General features: G+C 45.5%; 1 protein-coding gene across 5 annotated transcripts in view; it reads right to left on the bottom strand.

Annotated features, from left to right (window-relative positions):
- The window catches only part of CAPN6 (calpain 6), a 70,322-nt gene extending 50,411 nt beyond the window's left edge, over positions 1 to 19,911 (bottom strand). The window contains exons 1-3 of one of the 5 annotated variants that reach the window (XM_085319792.1): positions 19,736 to 19,911; positions 7,021 to 7,104; positions 5,995 to 6,169 (exon numbers count right to left, since the gene is read on the bottom strand). In XM_085319792.1, the coding sequence (XP_085175918.1) occupies positions 5,995 to 6,159 (165 nt within the window). In that variant the 5' untranslated portion in view covers positions 6,160 to 6,169; positions 7,021 to 7,104; positions 19,736 to 19,911. Of the gene's footprint in view, positions 1 to 5,994; positions 6,170 to 7,020; positions 7,105 to 15,063; positions 15,219 to 19,735 lie in introns of those variants that run through there. The other 4 variants (XM_085319795.1, XM_085319793.1, XM_085319791.1 and 1 more) reach the window with 4 other exon arrangements.
- Between the last annotated feature and the right edge of the window lie 3,795 nt (positions 19,912 to 23,706).

The raw sequence follows: 23,706 nt of genomic DNA, 5'->3' as shown, positions 1-23,706 counted from the left end.
GCCACTGATTTTTGAAGCAAGCTCATCTACTCTTTCCCCACATGGATACCTGCCCTGGTTGAGGGAATTCACTGCTATTAAAAAACACACACACACTGACAAAGACATCCTTCTTTAATACCTTCTTCTAGGACAGCGTCAAGTGACAAAATTGAAACAACTCCAAAGCATTAGTTTAAAAATAAGAAAAACAAAACATCTTTTCCCCAAAGTAATTGCAATTCTATGGTGTTTTCACTAGGGCTGCTTGCTGCTAAAAACCAGTGCTGACCAGGACCACCAGAGACAGCGTTTGCCCTCAGTAAGGGGTTAACCAGGACAGGCAGCTGAGGACATCTCAGGACCAGCAAAGATGGCAGGGAAAGAGACGCTTTTCCTATCTCCTTGCAGAGCATAGCAGCCCCCGTGTCCCCAGCCCCATGCCAGCCTGGCAGAGGGGATGCAAATTCCAGGGAATCCCAGAGAAGGAGCAGGATGGACTGAGATGCTAATCCCAGTGGGTGGAAAAAGATGTCCACCAACATGTATGGCTGTGGTAGGGGAAATAGGACAGCCTTTCTTCCTCTTTTTCTAACAAACCAGAATGTTTTTCCACAAAACGTTTCAGGTGTTTTTGTCTGTGTCTTACATTATTGCTTTTGATTTAAAAGGTTTGGAGTCAGTTCTAAAAAGGAGAGCCCCTCTACTCTGCATTAGGTTCTAAAAAGCACTTCCTGAAAACAGCTGTGACAAACCTCCTTCCAGAGCCATTTTCCAGAAAGCCCTCCTCACGCAGCCTTGCCCAGACACAAACCCTTTTTTCTCGGGGACAGCCCTGAGCAGTGTCTGTGCGGCAGTCCACACAACAGAGAGACCATCCCCACCTGGCAGCAGGCGACATGCAGAAGAGGAAAGGACATGCCTCAGTTCTCATGGGATCCAAAGGGAGCATGTGCCAGTGCCTCAACAGGAAAGTGGGAATACGTCGACTCCATTGACCCTCAGCAGCAGCCCAGAACAGCACAGCAGCAGTATGAACACCTCTCTGGCTACATGGTGCAGGGGGCAAAGGAGGGAAAAAAAATGTACCTCCCAAAGGCATGTTGCAGCAAGACTTCCTGCACAGTGATGAGCTCTGGAAGATGCTGCACTTCTGAGAGGCTCATGCACATTCGCGTTGCTGCCGTCAAAACCAGAGTTCACCCTCCGAACTCCCGGCCAGCAGAGACAAGGCACTTGTGGGGTACGATCCATCTCAGCCTGAAGCCGAGGTCTCAAAGTTAGCTGAGTTCCACCCTAAATCCTGATTCCTATTCACTGGCTATGATGGAATTTGGTGGTGGCTGGCTTACATCAGACATTCATTACCAGCATCTAAATTTTGGGCAAGGTAAGTCCTGCCTGAAGTGCCCATAAACTCCCCTGGGCTGGGCAACGAAAGCGCAGCGCTCCCTGCTGGCAGGGACAGCCCTCCCTTCCCTAACACTGCCGCGGGCGAGACACCGACTGCCTGGGAAAGCACGGCTGGGAGCCTGGCGCCCAAGCTGTTTGTCAGCAATTCTGTCAGAAAACGTCACTCTGACAAAGCTGATTTTTTTTCTGTGAAATTGAATCCAATACCTCCAGACTTTTTTCCAGAAGTGGGGGGGAGGGGGGGAGAAGAGTTTGGCCTTCTTGTACTATTTTTACATTTCGTAACACACCCCTGACGTGGTGGAGAGTGTCATTAAGAAACATGATACGGAAACAAAGCAAAATAAGGTCTGAAATAATTTTTAGGCAAATAATTTGGCACATTCAAGCCAGAATGTGCCATTTATAATTCTTTCCCCTATTTATAATAAAATATGCAATTTGAGTACTATTTTCTACAACGTGCCAGTTTCACATTTCAGCCAGCTCTAGCAGATGTCCCAGGTAATCAGACCTTTTGAGTTCATTTACTTCCCATCACTAAAATACAGCATTATCAGTAAACACGCAGAAAAGCTCCTGTGTACAATCAGAACCTGCTGGCCTGGACTGCCAACTGCATATCATAGCACACTGCACCCAAAGAAACCAAGAGCCAGTACTGCACACGAGCTGTGAGCATCCTTCTTACTTGCTGGGTGATCCTTCTGTTTGGAAGTTCCAAGCTGCCTTTCTCCTTGGAAAGTCATGTCATCCAAGAGAGACCGCACTGTAATTACAGAGCCTTTCGTGTATCTTAATACTGTGGTGTGTGGTATCAGAGAAGTTACAGCACCCTATCTTTGTTCCCTTTCCCAGAGAGTTTTTAAAAGTACATAACAAGTAATTAATGTCATATTATTAATGACCTATTGCTGCAAGTCTGACTGGAATGAGCAAACAAAACATTTGCATTGCAGGTGCAGAAGCAAGGAGGAAAATAGAGGGAAGAAACTCTCTACCCTCTTCCTCCTTTCCTCTCACACACTCCTTTCTTCACCAGGGCAGAATATAACCTTTTGAATATACAGACATAGCTTCTTAAATTTTTGTTCTGTCTGGCCAACACCTACCCATTTAGGAGCTGAACAAACTGTGAGCACATTTGCAAGCTGAAACTAGAATACCAGCTTTCACCTCTCCTCAACTTCAGATTCCCAGATCCCAGTATACTTGTTTGGACACCAGCATCAGTGACAGCAACTACAGAAGCAGCTCGCGGCTCTGTGTGCACTGGGCAGCATTCCTCAGCTGCTCAGATAGGTTCACTTTTCAAAGCCAAAAACTACTCATACTAGCACACAAGTTTGAGCATTAGAGCAGGCTATGCAGGCACCACTGCATAACTAGATAGAAGCAGGACAGGACTAACGATCATCATTTAGCTCAATCACACTCAAGGTGTTGCACACGCATCCATGGAGGGAGGAGGCAGGGAGCAAGAGCAGCAGGTTCTGGATGAGGAGTCAGTGAGGTGAATTGGCCGAGTGATCTACTCGGCATCTGTCTCAGCAGCTGACAGTTCTGGCCCCTATCTTTCTCTCATATTGCAAGCCCATTTTTCTCTCCAGAAAAGAAACACTCTGGAAAAGTCTTCTGTCCAAAAGGACAGTTAGGCATTCAGCAACTTTAAGTACAATATTGTTCCATCTAGCAGAGAGGACATACTTCATGAACAGCTGAYGGCAAGGCAGATCCTCACCTCTGCTCCGCTGCATAAAGATAAGCCCCCCTCCCTCAAGATGTTCTTCCAGGCCCACCATGAGACCATAGGCAGTCTTCCACCACCTCCTCAGTCATCTACTCCCTCTCTGCCCCAGCCCTGCCGTTCTGGAGTGGCTCTAGCTATTCTCTGTAAAAGTGCAGGAGCAGCCCTAGGTGGGCCCTGAGGGCAAAAACTATCTGGAGCAACAAAGGAGAACAAGGAAAGCACAGCTTCAGGGTAGCACAAAAGAATGGCTTGAAATGGCATCCTTGCCTTGAGTCTAGCTCTTGCTTCGTATCTCTCAGGAGGTACAAAGCCTTTCCCTGACCTCATTGTGAATGGTTTCATGGTACCTTGCCTTCTGGGAGGGGAAGAAAGACTCCAGTAAACAGGAAAGCACTGAAGAAATAAAATAAACCCAAAGACTCTGGAATGCCTGCATTTATTCCAAATTCATACTGAGGTTTATTTTCACTCTCCCTTCCCTGTTCTTCAAGTCTTACCTCTTACTTGGAAAATTAAAACCAGAAGCAGAAAAGCAACTTTTGCTCTGTTAATTAAAATATTAGTATTCAAAATGAAAATATTAGTATTCAAGTTGCCATGAGAAATTAACACCATGAAAATAATCTAACAACATCTTGGCAAGTACAGAGCAGCTGTGGTCATCCTCATCTGCCTCCCCTTATCACAGAGGACAAGGGATAGTTCCGGCCATGCGTGAAGTAGATCGTGTTGTTGTTGGCACTGAGTTTTCTAGGAAAAGCTACCCAGAAGCTTGTGCTTCCAGAAGATTAAGTCTAATCCCAACAGTGGATATGAAAAAGTTGAGGCCAAATTCTTCATGCTTAAAGATAAAAACACTGTGCACATCTGGCTAAGAAACTTTCTTCCTCCTCTTCACTACACTTGTCAGCATATGAGAACAGATTACACTACTCTCTGATGGAAAGCTACATGGTCAGAGCTGAGAATGGTTTTATGTTCCTCTAAATTACTTGTTCACGGCTGTGAACCATTTTAGAAATACAAGATATGTGATGCATAAAACCTCAGAGTAAACCAATTAACAGATTCCAAATACAAGCAACATTAACAGTTTGAAATGTGTAGTACATTAGTCCCAATCAGATAAGAATGATGAGATATTTGGTGCCTGATGCTAATAAAGATGGCAAATGGACATGAGCATTATTGGCTGTGTGCAGACAATAGCTGTTCACTTTGAATATGAAACTGTTGGTAGTGAAATCCAGTTTTATAGAAATCAGTGGCAAAATGCATTGTAACTTCAGCATAGCTGTGCAGAAATCACAGCTGATGTCAATCAACAAAGGAAAACCCTGCAGTCACTCCAGATAACTCTTACTGTTAGGGTGTTACCAGAACCTCTCTGAAACACAGCAGAGAAAGAAGGCTTCAATGTAAATTCAGTTCAGTACAGAATGAAGGATTTCATACACACCTCTTGGGGACAGCACCTTCTCTTCTCTGGATCAGCTTGATCTGTTCCATCCTGAACCCAATGCACATCTGCATAGTTGAGTCTTCCTTGGAGCAGCCTGGGAGCCCCKGGGTGGGCCTCCTGCTTTATACTTCAGAAGCCATCCAAACCCACTAAAGATTGTATGTAGCTGAGCTTTGTGGTTCCAGTATAGCTGATACACAAAGCAAATTAGAGAGCCAAAACCAACTGCACACACATGATTTTCTCTTATTCTTTGCACTGTGTAGAGCACAGAGATTCTGGAATCACAGGTTAGCTCTCCACAGAGGTAAACAAAGCCATTTGTTCCAGGTCAGAAATGGATGTGTGCTGATAATGAGGGTTCTCAACTCATTCTGTTGGTGGCACTTCATAAAACAAAAAAAACTTTGGGGATGTTACTAAGATCACTCCATTGATGGTGCTGACTAATTGCTGGATCATACAGCTCCCTCACTGGGGAGACTGTGCCTCTTTTCTTTCCCACTCTCTCCTTCTAAGAAAAATTCCCAACCATGTGTTTAAATGTTCAAACTATCTAGACAGCTATCTGAGATTGGAGAAACTTCTTGCTACTACAAGGTTTGTGTTCTCTCTATATATTTTAATGGAGCACAAGTTACTCTGAGAACATGCAGAGAGCTGTAATAATGAACAGATTGTCCCTCAAGATTATTTGAATCATCTCTAGCATTTCAGGCAGGAAGATTGTATCTGTTCAGTTGATAAGATCTAATTTCCTATAGTATTTTTTGCACAGGTTATAGCTGCCTTAAAAAGGAGCTAAACTTGACATTAGACATATTTGGGGAAAAATACATTAGATATGATAGTTAAAGCTCTGATCTTCTGTTGCAACTCACAGCAAGGCTCTCAGAAGTGATGAACATCGAACAGAAACCTCAGTTAAGAAATCTTACCACATTACTGAACTTCTGTCAACATAGCAACCTAGACAGGATGGTACCTGCAGACTGACCCAGCAAATGAAGAATTTAGTCCCATATTATATTTCTGCATTGACTGATCTGTTACAGATAAGTATTTCCAATTAAATACAGAGTGCTGATTTAAATGGTGCTAAGACTGGAGTCACCTCACCTCGTTGCTTGTTATTAGTGAGCTGTCAACAGTAAAAAGCATGAGTATGCCATGCAGAACACTTCCTTTCTTTTTAATCTTTGCATAGTAAAGTACAACTTTCATTTTGAACAGCAATGTGACACAGAAGGGCTGCTGTCTGAATCAAACACTGGCAAGAAATGAATTGAAAAAGGGAAGAATAGACTCACTAATGGTGTTTTAGCACTGAGGAGACAGTGGGAATGGAACAATACAAACAGCACCTCATCACAAGGGGAGTGTCAGTTACCTTTGGGCGCTTCCATTCAACTTTCCCCGGTGGGGCCCTCACATAGAAAAGAGACTCATCCGAGGCTGGAAATTCAGGATCTTCAAAGAGCCGTCTCTGATCGATACATTGCCTTTTAAGCTCCTGGTACTTCTGATCTCTGAAGAGCTGCACTGATGAAGACATATCTCTCTGTCTAGGCAAGATGAACATTGGTTTGTTTAAATTATGAATCTCTGAAGAACACAGATAATACCATTCACCACCCTTTGACAAYAGAGTATACAACTGGTTGTTCAAAACAAAATTAATTATTGATCTCAATCTAATTTATAACCCTATTTTTAATTATGCTAAGGGATAGACTAGAAAATCTTAAAAAACAAGAAGAGCATATATATTAGGATGACACTAGGATGGTATTTTGGCTGGAGAGAATTCTAACCAGAAAAAAATATTAGGTAGTCTAGATCAGACACAAGGACAAGATTTTGCCTAGTCTATTGGATTGGAAAGGTAACCTAAATAACAGTGAGGCTTTGCTCTCAGTTTGTGTTTTCTGTGAAAGACAGGACCATCTTTCTGTCCTCATGGAGCTGTAGCACATTCTTCTCCTGGCTGCTAAGCTCTCATCTACTTCAACTCTTTAAGTCTGAAGAGTGGAAAATGGGAGGAAAAACAGAAAACAGATTTCCACAACTATTCATCTTAATTTACATGACAATACTTCAGCTGGTATGTTGCCTTTGATCTTTATGTTGCGTTCCAGGGAGCTGCATTTGCAGAAGCAGCAAATGTTTGCAAATATTGATGAGAGCTTAAAAAAACTGCTTCCAGTTCTTGATTCCAAGAATCATGATTGTCCAGTCTGGTAAGTTTATGGTCAGAGCTGCAGGGCTCAAATAAATTGCTGAAGAACATGCTACAAAGCAGAAGTTAGCTACAGAAATCATTCAGGACAGCCTGAAGTCTGCAGAATGTGAGGGATGCTCTCAACTTTCTAAAACACTATTTGAAGAGAGGGAATGGAAGGAGTATCTGACTTACTGTTTGAGACACTCCTGTACATCAGTTCCTCTTCTCTCCCTTCCCTCCACTGGTTAGGGAGGTATCTCCCCTTTCTTGAGTTATCTACAATAATGAAGACTAAAATAAGTTAAAAAGACTAAAATAAGAGCAGGCTAAATAAAAAAAATAAAGGCAGGCTATCTTGCTCCGTGCAACGGAGCATGGTATCATGTTGTCCTGCAGCCTACTTGCTGTTCCCTGGTGCAGGGGTCTCGGCCTGTGCTCCAGCAGCTGCTAGCAGCACAAAAAAGATGAGATTCCACAGCTGTGCAGAAAGCTGAGCCAGGCTAGGCAGGAGCCTATTTATGCAGACAAGCAGGTAGAATGGGGGAATACAGAAGAGTGATAAGGAACACCTGGAAATGTGGAATTTATCACAATGCTTGTTCTTGTGAGGGAAAGCTACCGTGGCCAAAACAGCATAGGAATGGTTTTAACATCCTCCCTTTTTCTCTCTCTCTCTCTCCACTCTCCCCCAACACACACATACACACAAGAAGTTAGATGGTCCTTCAAGAATGAGAAATGTTGCTCTAGTGCCTTCACTCACAGGAATGGAGCGAGTACTCAGGAGTGTCCTTCTACATTTTTGCAGTTCTTGCACCCATTCCAAAAGCCCTTTGTTACATTTAAAGTGATGTAACCAGCTGGTTACCTCGCTGTAAGAAGCACCGTTTTCACCAGTAGAATCTTTTACTGCAAAGTGATACTACAAAGAATCATCTCATTCTTCACACTGCAGCGAGCCAGAACTTCAAATGCTGGTCTAGTAAATTCTTCTTCCTTCTCAGGGCAGAACTCCACCAATAAATTTTGCACACCTCAAAACTGTAATGACTTTGAGTCAAGTTCTGATATTTCTGGAATCGGTGGAAAAATTCCCATGCTTTCAGTGTGCCATTTCTAATGGTTTCCTTTTTCCAAAAGGCTTTTTTCTTGTTAATTATCCTGAAAAACTCACACCAGGCATGTCATTTAACAGATAGCCTCCCAAGACAAGGCAAAATAAATAGTTTCGCTTCCCTCACCCCCTAGTTCTTCAAATTCAAGTGCACAACCTGTTGAATATACAAAGATAGCTGAGGAATATATTAAAAAAAAGTCCATGTCTAATTTGGGTGAAAGATAGATTATCTCATGATAACTGGCATTTTTGCTTATTAAAACTAAAAAGAAAAAGCTAACAAAGATTCTAAACTAAACCTATTTGCAAGATATGCTTGTTTTTAAAATTGCCACAGGGTGATAAGATTTTCAGCTGTCATTGCCTAATTCATACAGATAGGTCTTTAATGACCTCATTCCCCCACCCTTTTCCCCCTTCCCATCTGCAGGATTGCAATGGGAGACCTTCCAGTATTAACTCCCCGCTGGCCAGGCCACAACAGCGAGCCTTGCAGCAACGCACAGAACCCAGACATCAAACACAGCACATGGAAACAAAGCTGCTGTCTGCCTCATCCTCGGCTCCACGGGGCAGCACCCACCAAGGGGACGGCTAGCAAAGGGGGAGCTATGCTACGCACCCCTCTCCAGGCTCTCTACACCATCCTCAGCAAACAGCAAATGAGTCTCTTAAAAGGGGGCATTGGCTTCCACTGCCACCCAGCCTGGCTGGTAGCTGCTTTCGATCTATCCATTAAACACAGAGCATCACAGCTAAGCCAAAATCCCAACACTGTCTGCTGCCCTGGTAGGAACCCACCTTGGCAGGAACTCAAAAACATCCTTTTTCAACAAGAAAAGAGACTTTTGTTATGTTTCAAAGTACATAGTGAAGGAGGTCAGTCCAATTTCCATATAATAGCTTAGCAACCGGAACACAGAGACAGGGAAACCACAGCTGTATCCCTTCTCTCCTGAGGTGTTCATTTACCAGCAAACAGCCTCACCTGGCTGAGACTGAGAGCAGGCACCTGGCTCCAAGGTTCATTTTTGAAAGAGATCTCGGTTTTTGACCCTCAGTTGAATGAACAAGCTTCCAAAACACAGAACCATGTTCCCTCCTCCCAGCTCACGCACAGTAGCACAGCTTCCTCCGCTCTTCTCTGCCACAGATTTACCTTTGTTCTGCTCACACTCATAACGTGCAGCTGCACTCGCAAAAACATGCAGCAAGGCTTGGCAGCCTCTCTTCCGAGGGCTCCCAACACTGTCATGTGATATGGAGCAAGCTGCACACAGCCTAAGTAGTACCGTCCTAAAAATACTGTATTGCACTTTAGAGTCCCTCTACTGCTCTATAGCTGTTTAGAGAGAAAGGGACAACTCCTGCGGCAGGGGATCAAACAGCCCTACACCTCAGTCATTTCTCTGGTTTTGGTTATGGTTTTCCCTCCCTTAGCAAAACCAAAAATGGTTTTGCTCCTTTGAATTTTTCAGACTCTGAGCTGAGCTCTTAGCACTTTGCTCCTCTGGGCAGCACAAAAGCTCCACAGCTGACCCCAAAGTTTTACCRAGCCATGATAGGGCCCCTTGATGTCAGCAGGCATAGAGGAGGTCCAACTTTCAAACCACCAAGCTTTAAACTCTTTCTCTAATCCTTTCTTTCCAGGGAGTTTTCTATTTTGACTGGAAAATGAATTTCAGCAGAACAGGCCGCAAAGACAAGTCAGCACAGGTCCCCTTTTTGGTGGGGCTCTACTCTCACAGTCCCCTCCTCAGCCTGACACCACACGCATTTTTGCATTCTTACTCACAGTTAACACTTAGAGAGGCTTCCCCCTGTCCGAACGAGCACAAATACAGTTAAGTCCCATCTAACATAGTTGCAAATGCCAGCTCCTGGCACTATTAGCAGTTGTAAATTAAAGGGACATTCACTTGAAATCCAATTCTTCTCAAGTATCATTCCTGCTCTGGAGAGCTGCAACTAGACAGCCTCTTTACAGTGTTTCTATTATACTCACATTTCCCTTTCTTAAGCTTTCTCTTCCCTCAGCTGCAGTGCAGAAGATCCACAACAAACCCGGGTGACTAACTGTCCAGACAGGCGTGTGAGCAAAAATTACATCCTAGCTGCTATTAAATTCATGGAAAAAGCACACTAAAACTAAGAGAAAGCCACCACTTCTCAGCCCATTTGTGTTACTCTGCGTTACTAAGCTTCATGCACAACAAAATTGGAGAGAGAAGTGCAACTGTTAAGCTTATTGCACCCCTCAGCACTGCTCTCCTGCTGCCAGCCAGTGCTAGCCCATAGGCAAAGGCATCCCTCCCACAGACTGCAGGAAGGGCGCAGGGACGGCAGCGAGCTGGTTTGTCTTAGCGAAAACCAGCATTTCCCGTTCCAAAGACATTCCAAGACATTGCAAAGTGACTGCAGTAACCCTTGCGTTCTAGATGAACCTTGGTATGTTGTAACACACTCATTTTATCATGTATCCAGGTTTTCTGTCCCAGTTGCAGGACTCAAAGGAATTTCTATACACAGCACCAAGACCAAAAGGGCAAAGTACATTTCAAGCTTGTATTTATCTCCATCGTTGAACACAGCTATGAAGAAGAAGCTGCTTCTTCCAGCAAGAGGATCTCTGGATGAAAGTGTCCATGCTGAGGCACACTCCAACCTTRAGACTACGTTCCTGCTTCCCAGAATCCCCAGCCATGATGATCAGGGAGACGCCAGAATAGACGCACACAGAGCATGCCATGCTCTGAAGTAACATCCTGATTTTAAGACTATCCATTAGTTAGTACCAAGCTTGCATTTGTTTCATTCAAACAATAACAGCACCAAAACAGGTAACAATCTGGTTCTCGAGTTTCTCTTGTGTAACTGCAGTTGTATGCCTGCCTTGACAACGTGCAAAAACTCCCAATGCTAAACTCTGTCCTTCTAATACTGATTTACTACGCAACTTCAGAGCCGTTGTTTGGACTACAACAGAAAAACAGAGACTCAACTATTTAACTGTTTTCAAACATAGCTGTTTGATATTTTTGCAAACATTTCTCCCACTGAGCTCCACTGCACTGCTTCCGAGCAATGAAACTGTGAGCACTTCCAAAAAAGTAACCCTGTGGCCAAAAGCTTTAAATTAAAATCCCTTTGAACTACTTCCCTGTAAAACTCCAAATTGAAGTCACTTCCAGGACTCCATCTGGAAAAGCTTACTGCTTTGTCATTCTGTGCACTACGAATGCAGATCTTTAAGCAGTGACTTTGCAAATTTGTATTATGGGTGCAGCAGAATTCAAAGTAGTTGGAAAACTTCCATTTGATACACGGCAGTTTGGTGATCTTGGCTGTTTTGGCTCCTGCTGATATATCAGAAGCATCACTTCCTATAACACAAAGCATTGCAAATGGATACATTTACTTCTTCAGATTCTTCAAAAAGTTTAACACACTAACTGTACTAGGAATCTTTATGCTGATCTGTCTGTTCTTCTGCATAAGTCAACATAAAAGCATAAAGTCAGCACTAGATCTGTGTTGTGTGGACATGCAATTACATTCGCAAGAACGTGTTCAATCTGGATCAAATTTGTTGGGCAGGATAATTTAATAGCACCCAGATCCAGTATTAATGCCTGTGGAACCAAGACTTCTCAACTGTTTTGGACGGCAAAGCTCTCCCTGCTTGGAAGAAATACCAAGTTTTTATTATATGGTTTAGGCTCTGGGGATAGCATGATTGTGCAGCATTATCCCTTCATCTCTCATCCAGCTTTTAGATTTTTCATCAAAACAAGGTTAATTTGTCTATTTTATGACCTCTGAAAGCCAGTACTTTAATGGGCATATGAAGGTTTTGCTGTTTAACTCAGTGCAAGAATTTGCTAAGTGAGAGAGACACAAGAATTTGTCTCCTCAAGGAAACAAAAAGCTTCCAATGTTGTTTTGCTGTGCAGTACTGCCATACTTAGCGGTCTAATTGAGAGAGGGAAATTCACATGTATTTTTCAGTGAGACTCTCCATTCATATCCTATTATTTCTGAGCAGAAATATAGGGGAGACTAATTAGACAGCAGTAACAGGACTGGCCACCACTTCTTCACATTCATAGATGGTATCAAGGACTGGCAGAATCATCTGGCTACAAACCAAAGCTCTGTTGCAACAACAACAACAAAAAAACCCAAACAACCAAAAAAAACCCCACAGCACACGTTCCTGCTCTGCTACTGCAACAGTATGGTGTTTAACCAGGCTTCTCTTTCAGTTCTTACCAGGACAGAGACACCTTATGTAGCATCTTAAGAGGAAGCCAGAATGTAGTTTGTACTGTAAAGTCTGTGTCCAGCAAGACAACTCAGAAAAGTAAGTGAAGGTTCAGGAACCAAGCCTGCCTTCAGAACAAGCCCAAGAACCGAACAATAGCTCTACCAGGAGTCCTGCCATTTATTTTCATAGTTTACTGTCCACACACTGACCCTGCTAAACACGAGCTCTGCACAGAGCTGCCTGCCTCATTGCTAGCATGTGTGCATGGTAGGGGTGAGGCAACAAGAACTCTAAGTCGCTAAACGTTGGTGTGTGGCAGCAGTAATTAGTTGCAAGTACTGACCAGCAGCATAGTAATAATATCCCAGATGCACAGAAAGCTAGAGAGAAATTGCACATTTAGTGGTGAAGCACCATCCTGCTCTCTTTCCTCTTCTCCCCTAGTCAGTTCCTGTTGAGGAAAAAAGTAAAAGCTAGGGCACCTGCAGAAAGGCAGTGCTGGAGTCGCAGGCAGGCCCTGTGAACAGGCTGCAAGCCTTCGGGGGCGTGAAGCGCCGGCTAATTGCCAGCCTCAGCCCATCCATCCCGCGGCAGCTACAAACACAGCTGCTCCAGTRTTCGAGGGCACGCGCTGATGGTGCTAGGGCTGCACAGGTGGCACAACAGCARCTAAAAAAAGCTGCTCTTAGGTGGTTATGCCTAAGAGGGAAGAAAGGACTCCATCTGCCATGAGCAGAAAGAGGCTCAATCTGTGGGACCAGTGGTCAAGAAAAAAAAAAAAGAAGAAGAAAACTCCTTCAGCTTGCAAACTGAGACAAATCAACACACATGTGCACATCAGATTACTGTGCAGTATGATGCTGGTTTTTACGGTCAAAACCACTCAAAATCCTGGCCGAACACACACACAGAGGCTAAGCTTTGGCTTTACTCCTCTCTCTCTCTCCTCCTTGCCCTTTCTGTGAAAGTTTATCACTATGTAGCTGTCTGCAAAATATCTTTTAACCATTTCCTCTGTCTTCCCTCAGGCAATGGCACAGATTTAAAAAGTGGAATCAAGAACAGTGCAGAATTCTTGTCTCAAGTGACAGGCTTCTGCACAAAACCTTCAATGGTTCAAACACACCAACTGCCTGCGGAGCAGAGACAAGGACCCAGAGCTCCTTTCTTCCAGCTGAATCCTCTAAGGACTAGGCTGCAGGGAGACGGGGGGCTCAACTCCGCTCCCAGACAACTCTCCCTCTGCTGTGCACACCCTACACAGAGGGCGCTGCAAGCAGCTGGGTGTCGAGAACAGTCTCCTAAGAGGAGCCTGGCAGCCTGACACGGTTCAGGCACAGGAGAGGACTGCATCTCAGTCTCTCACTTCTGAGGCGAGCGCTCTTAGGCCAAGGCTACAGTCAAAAAGCAGCACATACTGCCTTCAACCAAATTAGAAAAGTGTTTTTTGCCACTGCATTTTGTGAGACCCTTAAGCTGGACAGTAGATAACAGGCAAATTCCTGGAATGCCTTTTGCACCAAGACCCTAAGGGGGCTTAGCCAAGGTGGCAATTTGTTAGCCCCAACAGGAAACCCAGGGCACATATATATACGAGCCGCAGAAATACGGGACACCTAGACACTCAGGCACTCAACCAGTAGCTTGGAGAGCAACTCAAGTCCCTTATTAGATCCTACCCAACACTTGCAAGTCCAAAACACTGCACACGTGGGCTTTGGTGAGTCTCTGACCCTTAGCACAAGGTGCCAGCAGGAGAACAAACACGTAGCACTACAACTAACTTGCACACGTTCGTCTGAAGTTAACATGCACAACTACAATGCTTTTCTAACCATCTGCGCATCAGCACTGTATGTGCTACCCTTCCCAGGGGACTCAGAAACAAGTACGCAGCTTGGCTGTTTCTGCTTCAGGACAGAAATGGCCACTTGGTAATTTTTGCTGCCATTTATTCCCCTCGTCAAAGGAGACCTATTTGGGGCTGCCTCAGTCCATCTGAATCATTTAACTAGATCATTTTATCTTTTTTCCCTGATAATCAAACAAAGACACAAAGTAGCTAGGGGCCACACTTTTAAAGATCTGCAGACAGACAGGATCTTCCAAAGCACAGAGGTGTCTGCATACTTCAAAAAAGACTTTAAGTAACTTCCACAATAGCACTAAATCCAGGTAGGTTTGCATTAACTACAGAGAGGTACAATTTAAATTCTTGAATTCAAAGAAATCTCTCCAATCTCTCTCCCTTCTGCCTCTTCATAAAAGTCAGTTTAAGAGAGGATTACAATCACAAATTAATGGGTAACTCCCTATCAGGCCACTTTATTAGTCTATGTATCCTCTTACCTACTGTTTTAGACACAGTACAAAAGTCTTTTTCTCTTTTTGTGCATAGAGAAGAAAATAAAATACTCGCTTGAATTTTACAACAGAAGAATCCACAGAGAGAACTGACAGTATTTTTATAAGATCAAAGGTAGTATGAAAAACAGAATTATAGAAGCAACAAGATTAAAAAATCACACTTTATCAGCCTGGCCCCTTTATTTGGTGCATCTGTTAATCATGCCTGTAGACAGAACAACCCTGCAGTGTTAGGCTGGTTAGCACAGAAGAAACGAGAGCAACTACGGTTTTGCAATAAATCACAAGGAGCAGCTGGCTCTGAGCTTAGCATACAATCGAGATGCAACTTTCTCAGACAAATATACATTACTGCAGTACACAAAAACATTTTCTCGCTGTGCCGGCTGAAGTGCTGATGACCAGTAATAAAGAAAGTTTTCATGCTGGTGTTAAAGCAGCAAATCGACTGAACACAAGTGTAGGTGACTCCTCTGGCACTTACCTGGCTGAGGCCAGTCCCTGCTCTGAGGCACATCAAACTCCTCAAATCACTCCTGCAAACAACATCCCCTCCGCTTCCTAACCTGAAACTCTTTGGACTGTACCATGTTCACATCACTAGAGGGGTGTGTTCCAGGATGACCCCTTCCACGGATGAGTCACAGGGACACCAGGAAACCATCTGAGCCGCCCCAAAATGCACAGCCTTGTTTATTCCTTCTAAATTGTTCTTTAGTTGCAGCTGTGACCATAACTGTGAATTAATTTCTAAAGAAGGAGATGAGGCAAAGCCATCTGGCAAGAGTTATACGCATTTTTTTGTATGGAAAACAGGGCAGATTAATGTGCACCATAAAAACTGATACTCCTTCTTAGGCTGCATGCTGTTCCTCACTTGCACAAAGCCAACATCGATGCCTTTGCCTCAGCACGTCTCCTCTGGTGACAGCCCATCCTGGCCACAGAGAGGAATCGGGCAGGGTTTCTGCAGGACTCGGGCRGCTGCAGTTTTGCACTTCGTAAGATGCCACAAAACCCTACGAGTGGCTTTGGCCCTTAGCTCTGAGCACTGCAGCAAGCCCAGAACAGCCTCACGGTAGCTCCTGCACACTGCCAGGCACCTTCTCCTGGCCCATGTTTCTACTGTCTAGCACATCCCTGATTTTGCTGTTCCCATTTCACTTGTGGAGGAGCAAACAACCTGAATAGGGAAAAAGTCCTGCCTGGCCAAGCAACAGGGCAGACTCCAGAGGTCCTGAATCATTAAAGAGTAAAGAGGTTGGGCTGGGCTGCTCTGGGGACATGTGACATTCCTGGCCAGCTCTCTTGAGCTCTGATCCCAGCTCCACCAACCTGCCTAAGTTCACTCAAAAAACTTGTCTTGCCTTACTACTCTCCCCCTCATAATAAAGGGAGGATATATCACTTCATGTGGGAAATGACAAGGGTTAGAACTGGGAAAATAATATATTTTTCAGGGACAGGACAGAATGAAAAAAAAAAAAGAAAAAAATAAATTCCCATTGAAACACAAAGTTTTTGGTGAAACAAGCTTCTCTTCAAACTCCCCTCAACCCCGATTTTGTTTTAGACAAATCCAGAATATATAATCCTCAAATAARACACTTTTCATGTCAGATTAATTTAACTTATTCCTTTATACAGCTTTTACTTATGTTTTTGTAAATGTAGGCCAATTTTTAAACAAGCACTTAAAACTTAAGCACAACACTTAAAAATACATTGCAAAATTTCATTCGACAGATACCGAGACAAAATCTGAGCATTTTTAAATATTTTCCCTTGTTTGCCTCCTCCATGTAATCCCTCTAATTTCAGCGTTGCTGGTCTAAATTTACAAACAGGTCCATTCCTTCTCCCAGGCTATGTATTCAACAAACCTTCTACTTGCCTAAAGGAGTTGGGATTTGGGGGATGAGTTACATTCAGAAAACATTCTGAAGACAGAGAGTTAGGTATTACCATAAATCTATAAATCTCTGCTCTGCAAGGTTCACTGCAGGACTATTTGCTTTCTTATAAAACACTTACTTGACTTCCTTTGGAAGGCATGCTGAAATTTGGACAGAAAGCCCCTGGAAGCTGCCACTACAGTTTAAGTATTTAATGCCTAAAAACGCCCCTACATAATAAAGCCATATGTTTTCAATACTTGACTGAACATGCAGACCAGAGTTTGAAACCATAATAAAAATGGGCTTCCTCCTACATATACCATGCAGGGTTGAGGAATAACATGAAAAGTCACACTAAATTACAACAAAATTCCACTGTTTTGTGAGTTGATAATATCCACAGCTTATACAAACGTGTTCTCACAGTAGTTGCCTTTGATCCAACAGTGGAACAAAATCATGAGAATTTTTTTCATACAAGTATCAAATCTGGTAGTGCAATCCAAGAATCGTACATGATTTCTCTGGACCAGGGAAAAGCTTTTGCTGAAGTCTCCTAAAAAACCTTTCCCCTCTTTCCCCTTTAGAAAGGGAGCAAGGTGAGCCACACAGCCAAGCGATCCAGCTCTACTCTACTCACAAGTGTCACCACAGTCTGGGAAAAGGCCTCACTAACTGTGGACAATCTGGACCTCCAGCACATCCCCAGAAATCCTTGGATACTCTTCCCATCCGCTTCTAGGCTTCCTGCTGGAGGGGTGTCCTAAGCATCATCATCACACCTTCTTCTAGTGGTTTTTTTTTTTTTTTTTTTTTTTTTTTTTAATCAGTGACTATGTTGCATTTCTAGGTGTCCTAAACTCCCCCATTTCCCTGCTCATGGAAACAGCCTTGACTACATGTAAGAGCATCCACTAAGCCTTTTAGCTCCAGAAAAATGTCAAATGGCTGTCAAGCAAGTCCTCATCTGCTAACGGCCTATTAATGAAAGGATGAGTGGTTTCTGCAGTCACCACCTTCCTCTGATTTAGGACACCTTTGATATCCTCTGCCCTTTTTCTGAACCCCCACAGCCTTTGTAACAGTTTCCAGGCTGTCGCAAGACACCACAGAACATTTTGTCTTGTTGAATTGAGGTAGACACTAACTGTCTTGCACAACCTATTAACAGCCCCCCAGAGCAGTGCCCCACCTTATGCTCACATTCTCCCCCGCCCTAGACCTGCAGCTTCCCACATTTGACTCACGCCTACACTCTAAACAGGTATTCAAGGGCCCAGAGATAGTTTACATTAAAACACATCACAACACAACTAAACAAGGGAATTTGCTCCTTCATGGGGTAGTGGTTCCCACATATCCAACCCATCCCAGCACACAACTCTACCCCTGTGCTCAGAATCTCTGTCTTTTCACACCTCCAGAAAAACACTCCTTCCTTAGGTACCGCATTCTGCACAACCCTGCATCTACCCACAACTCCAACACCCCTCAGTCCTCAAGTCCAGCCATGGGAATCATTCCTTACCTCCTTACAGTCCAGCAGCCTCTCTCTGGCCAGGGCTTCACAGCCCAGCCTGCAGCACTTAGCCTCATCAGTGGTTTGTGGGCCAGCTGTGCCTAATGCAGGAGGATTCACAGGTGAAGAAAGGCAAAAGTCAGTGCTATAGCCAGGCAGTTTACTACATGGTTGCCAATGACTTCAAGAGACTGTTTGGAACCAGACAGTCCCCTTCAATTCTGTGTCCCTAAAGAGGCCATCAGTGGAAGGTCTGACCACAGGACACATGGAATAACTGAGCATGGCTCTGAGCTTACCAGACCAATTCTGAACAGAATTATCAAAGTGCTTAAGAGGTGTCCCAAATACAGATGGTAATAGCATTAGTTCTGACTACTCAAAAATGAACTACAGTAATCAGAAGAGAAACTGTTCCTTTTGAGAGCAGCTGGAGCTCTCATCCTTGTGGCCTAAGCCTCCAATGTGACAGTAAATGTGGCACATTTCCCATTTCAGCCCTGTGGCCACATCTTTGAAATTTTAACAGGACAAACACTAGCAAGATCACAACATGCCTGAGACATGTCTAAAGCCACTGAAAACAGAATTTGAACAGGCTGCAGTCCAAAGTCACCTCATCTTATTGATTCAGTATTTGCAGCATCCTGCTACACAGAACAACGCATTTTTCTTCTCTTCCCACCTAACCTTAATCAGAACTACTCTTAGGGAAACACTCTCCTCAGAGAAGGTGTGATGGCAGGCTCTGCTTGGATCCAAAGGACTTCTGGATTTCACTGTAAGGTCACCAACCTTTGATCCAGTTCCAGATTGCTTTGCTTTAGTATTTATTCTCATGCCTGTCAGCAGAGCTATTACTGCAATGTGTCAAGGAGGTTTTGCCCCACTCATGACCATCTCACAGATGCCTGCATCCTGCTTGTCACCTTGCAAACACACTCCACTGCCCGTTTCTTATGTTCCACCAGAGCCACATTCATCTATTATTCACTTATTTGCATGGGGCAAATTGTTAATAAAACATTAGGTGGTTTCCAACAGAGATTCTCCTTAAGGGCTACATGTCTGTTTTGCTCTTTCTAATTTAGGCAGTTTTGTATAGACAGGAACCCAAGAGGCAGAAATCAAAAACAAATCAAGATCCACAAAAACTCAGAGTTCAGCCTTGCGTTCTCAGCTGAGGTTTGAGTCTGGTCAAGAACGCATTTAGAAAACGTATCACTCACCCCTTGCATGTTAGCACTTTGATAAGAGGTTCCTTCATACTTTCACCCAGAGCATAAACGATAGCTTGGATTGGAGTAATAATCAGTCCCAGACAGATGTGTCACCCACAGTAGACTTGCTGCACTGAACTGGGTAAAACAAAGACAGCTCCTACAAAGAAGAGAGGCACAGAAGCAGCCATGCTTTGCACCTCATTACTGCTTTTGGAAAAATACCTCCAAATATCTTAACCACTATCAGGGGAAGAAAGTCTAACCCTTTAGAAATAAAGGGCCAGTTCTGCTCTCAAAGAGAGACACCAGTGATTTTAGCAGAGGTAGGAAAAACCACAACAACACTCACCCCTCCAATTCCCTGGGGGAACAAGACTTGGGGCAGGTGTTTGCAGTTCCTTTCTCGGTAGGAGAGCCAAGCAGGGAAACGAGACAGAGGAACAGGGCTGCAGAACAGCCCCAGCTGGGGGGACAGGCCCCACGACCGCCCTGAGCGGACACAAACCTGTGACTCACCTGTGAGCCCACCTGCAGCTGAGTGCTCTGCTCTCCCCAGGGCCTCTGCAACCCGACAGTTGCTCAGCACTCTGCAGAAACCGGCTTCGCACTCGCGGAGCCTCGTGGCCATCTCCTCTGCCTGCTGCGGACCGCAAGGAGACACCGAGCAAAGCCGCAGAGCCCCAGCACAAGGCCCTCAGTCCGCTGTGTGCGCTGCCACCRTCCCCTGGAGCGGGCCAGGCCCCGCAGGTGCAGCCTCCTCCGCCAAGCGCAGGCGCAGGGCTACAGAGGGGTGAGCTGAGGGCCTTTCCTTCAGCTCCGCGCTCCACCCCGGGCGCCATGCGTGCTGCCGCGGGCGAGGGGGCACGGAGAGCACCCCAAACCTGCCCAGCGGCTCTACGCTGAGCAGCTGCCAATATACGGAGCTCCCTGCGCTCGCAGCACTGGGACTGCGAGAGGAACCCTCCACCGCCGCTCCTGCGGCCCGACGCCGGCTCGGGGCAGGCTTTGCCCAGTGCACCCAGCAGCAGAGGCGCCGGAGCAGCTCAGTCGCCTGCAGCCGCGCGGCCCGGGCTCGGCGCGGAGGGCGCCACGACCGCTTCGAGCGGGCGGAGCTGCGCGCGCGGCCCGCTAGGGGGCGGCGTCGCCCAACGGTCGCCGCGTCGCCCAACGGTCGCGCCGGCTCCCTAACGGCCGCCGCGTGAGGGGCCGCGCGCGCCAGGGCGGCGGCTCCCTCCCCAGGCTGCCGCGGGCAGCCGGCTCCGAGCTGCCTCTCGGGCACGGCGCTCCCGGGGCCCTCTGCAGGCTCCGGGCGCCTCAGGAACCCCCTCGCGGGGCCGCCGCGCTCCCCTCAGCTCCGCGCCGGCCGCAGCCCTGTGCGAGCGCGCTGAGAAGGGCAAAGGTGCCCGGGGCGCGAGAGCCGGGGGAAGGCCGGGGGCTCGTCCCCACGAGTGACGAGGACTGCGGAGGGCAGGGCCCGGCGGCGAGGGGCCAGCAGCCCACGCACGTGCTAAGCCCCAGCAGGGATGTTTGCATTGGCCTAAACACGCCATGTACCAGGCAGATGTCAGTCATGCTGAAAAACACACGTGAAGAGAAAGCTCCCAGAGGGGCTTAGAGAAGGCAGCAGTTTCCTTCTCTCTGAATTGTCGTTTGTATCCTGAGTGTTGTGTCAATATTAAATATTTAACAGATTGCCGGGAGCACTCCTGCTGCTCAGTGGGATTTGGATAAAGTCATCTCTGTCTCGGGGTCATGAGAAAAGCTCTCAGGCTGAAGTGTTTTCCCTTCTCCACCTGAGCAGCGGAGACCTCTAGGAATGTCGCCCCTCTGCAAGCAGCTTCAGTCAAAGCCTCACTTGGCATCGGAGGGGGCTAGCAGGGGCTTCGTCACGCATTTGCTCCGTCACGCGCAGCCCGTGGGATGACGCTGTAGGAACGTGCGGCGTAGCCCACCGGGATGGTCGCTAAGCAGAGCGGGGCGAGCCCCTCCACAGCACACTTGGCCATGAGATGCCTGTTTATTTAACAGAGGAAAACGTGTTGGCAAAGCACACAATGTCTAATGTGCATCCTTTTCTCCTGTTAACACAGGGTTAACAGGTCCCTGTGCCTGGGTTTGGGAGATCTTTCTCATTTGCTGGACACATTTACATAGATCTCGGCCTTCTGCACCGCGTCACCCATTACGATACACAGATTACCTACCACGGGGTTATGTTACGGTGGAGTCTCATGACAGGCTGGAGTAACCTTTCCTTTTGAACTAGGTTAACTAACGCGTGTCATCTTGCAGTTTCAGATCCTGGCTCTGCTACTGATGGGGCTGGTGTTTTCAGGTGCTGCTAACTCTCAGCTATTTGTTGCATGTGTAACATTACTTACACAGCCTCAAGTAGTAGTTACTGTTTCTGCCAGCATGATAAATTCAAAGAGCAGCAGCTTGATGAATGTAGGCAAGCTCTCTTCTGTAGCTCCTGGGAAGGCTTTCCAACCTGCTGTTACTTGTTGTACCTAAGCCCACTTCGGCTATCTGCCCTGCTCTTTGGCTCTGGCTCTAGGTGACTCTCCAGGTCACACAGAAACCTGTGCAGCCTCAGGAATTGAAACCAACTCTCCTGAGTTGTAGCCTAGTGCTCTAATTACTCTTTTTGTAGTGCTCTTTTCTAACATTTTTAAAAGTCACAGCTGATCTACTTTTCTGACCAGCAGCAAAGCCATTTAGATTTCAAGATCAAGGACATTAAGGGCAAGCTTGGGGTTCTTTTTGTATCTAAATCTATGTCAAGGGGACTGAAGAGTGGTTTTTTATTTTATGCTTTAATAGAATAAGCCATGAGGGGGATGCTGTGCTTGTCCATGTGTGCCTGGGTGGCTGTCCCCAGAGCACTTTGTGATGAGCCACCAGCATAAGAAATTGTCCTTCAAAAAGAGCATGAGAAGGGCACAGGAGGCCACATTTGCCCTCATTTTTGAGTTCTCCAGCACGTAACTACACTGCCTGCCCTGTTGGTTCACCTCCCTACCCAAAGGGCAACCTACTCATTTGCAAGCTACTCTTGGCCTCATCTCACTGCATTTGCTCATCTTTCTTTTATATATGTATAGTAGTACGTGGGTGGGCGACCTCATTTGAGAGTTGATTTCATTATAGATTGAGTGTGTTCTTCCCATCACATATCTCTTAGTTATCATTTTCTCTGATGACGATGTCTCAATTAAAACATGAACAATTTGTGACAGAACAGCATCTTCTGAAGATTTTCTCTGCTGGATCCACAAATGCATTGTTCTCCAAAGACCAAGGCTAATAATCTGTTAAGCTAAAATGAAGGTTTTATTGCTTTGTCCTTTTATAAATGCTGGCCATAGCATTTGATAGCAAGAATCATAGTAACTTATAGGCTGCTTATGGATTTGGCTGTAGATGGGTCTTAAGTGGGAATTTTTCTGGTTATTAACGTCAGACTGTTGTACTGAGCTAATACAAGCTCAGGCTGGCTTTGCTGACTTATTTTACAGCAGAGCTGGGAGTCACGTATGTCAGAGGGTAGATTCTTCTTCCCTCACCTGTCCCTCAAGAAGTGAAGTTGAGTTCCCCTGTTCTACGACAACTGAAACCCTGAAGAGTTCCCATATTGCCTATGAGAAGATTTTGTGATTGCTCTGGTGCTCTCTGCCAAGAGCCTTGGCAGTCTTACAATGATCCTGCCCGGGCTTCCAAAGCACCATGGTCGTGTTAGTGCGCTGCTGCAGCAGGGGTTGTCAGCCGTGCTGCTAGTGCACCCAAGCTAGTACCGTGGTGCTGTGTGGCTCCAGTCTCTGCACTATGCCCCACTGCATGATGCACACGTGCTCTTAGTCGTGGCTTTTATGTCCAGATGTTCATAAGCTTTTAAGGCAACTAAAGATGCATGTTAAAGATGCAGGTAAAGGGACTGATAAAGCATTGATACAATTAATACTGCTGCCACTGAGGCATTTGGATCACTAATGTTTTTGATGCTCTCATGAGGCTCTCTCCATAGTTATAAATGCTCATATTCATTTGGACATCTCCATTTTACAAGGTGGACAAACACTGCCTGATAACCTTTTCTGGCGATCACCAAACAGCTGGCTTGTGGTAGCAGTGCCAGAGGGAAACTTGTTAAATTGCAGAATTTTATGACAAAGATTAAAGAGGCACATCTGAAAAAGTAATCAAACTCACAGTTTGTTGCCCTGGGCTTGAGAAGACCAAGATTTGAACACAGATGCTGAACATCATTTCCAGTGATCTAAAATTCTTCTCCGATTGACCCTCAGTTTCCACATACCTTTAAAAACAATAAAACTGTTGTGAAACCTCAGTGCTGTGTGAATGACTACTTGTATTATTAAAATGCCATACTGCCAGAGACCTGAAATAGCTTACTTCTCCTCCGCTCTGGTCATGTTCCTGGCTGTCACCCTCTCAAGGTGACTAGAAGAATAGGAGTTTAACCAGCT

This window comes from Rhea americana, unplaced genomic scaffold, assembly GCF_003343005.1.
Source record: "Rhea americana isolate MKP2758 unplaced genomic scaffold, rheAme1 scaffold_6, whole genome shotgun sequence".
Taxonomy (NCBI): domain Eukaryota; kingdom Metazoa; phylum Chordata; class Aves; order Rheiformes; family Rheidae; genus Rhea; species Rhea americana.
This window is presented reverse-complemented; position numbering and strand designations above follow the sequence as displayed.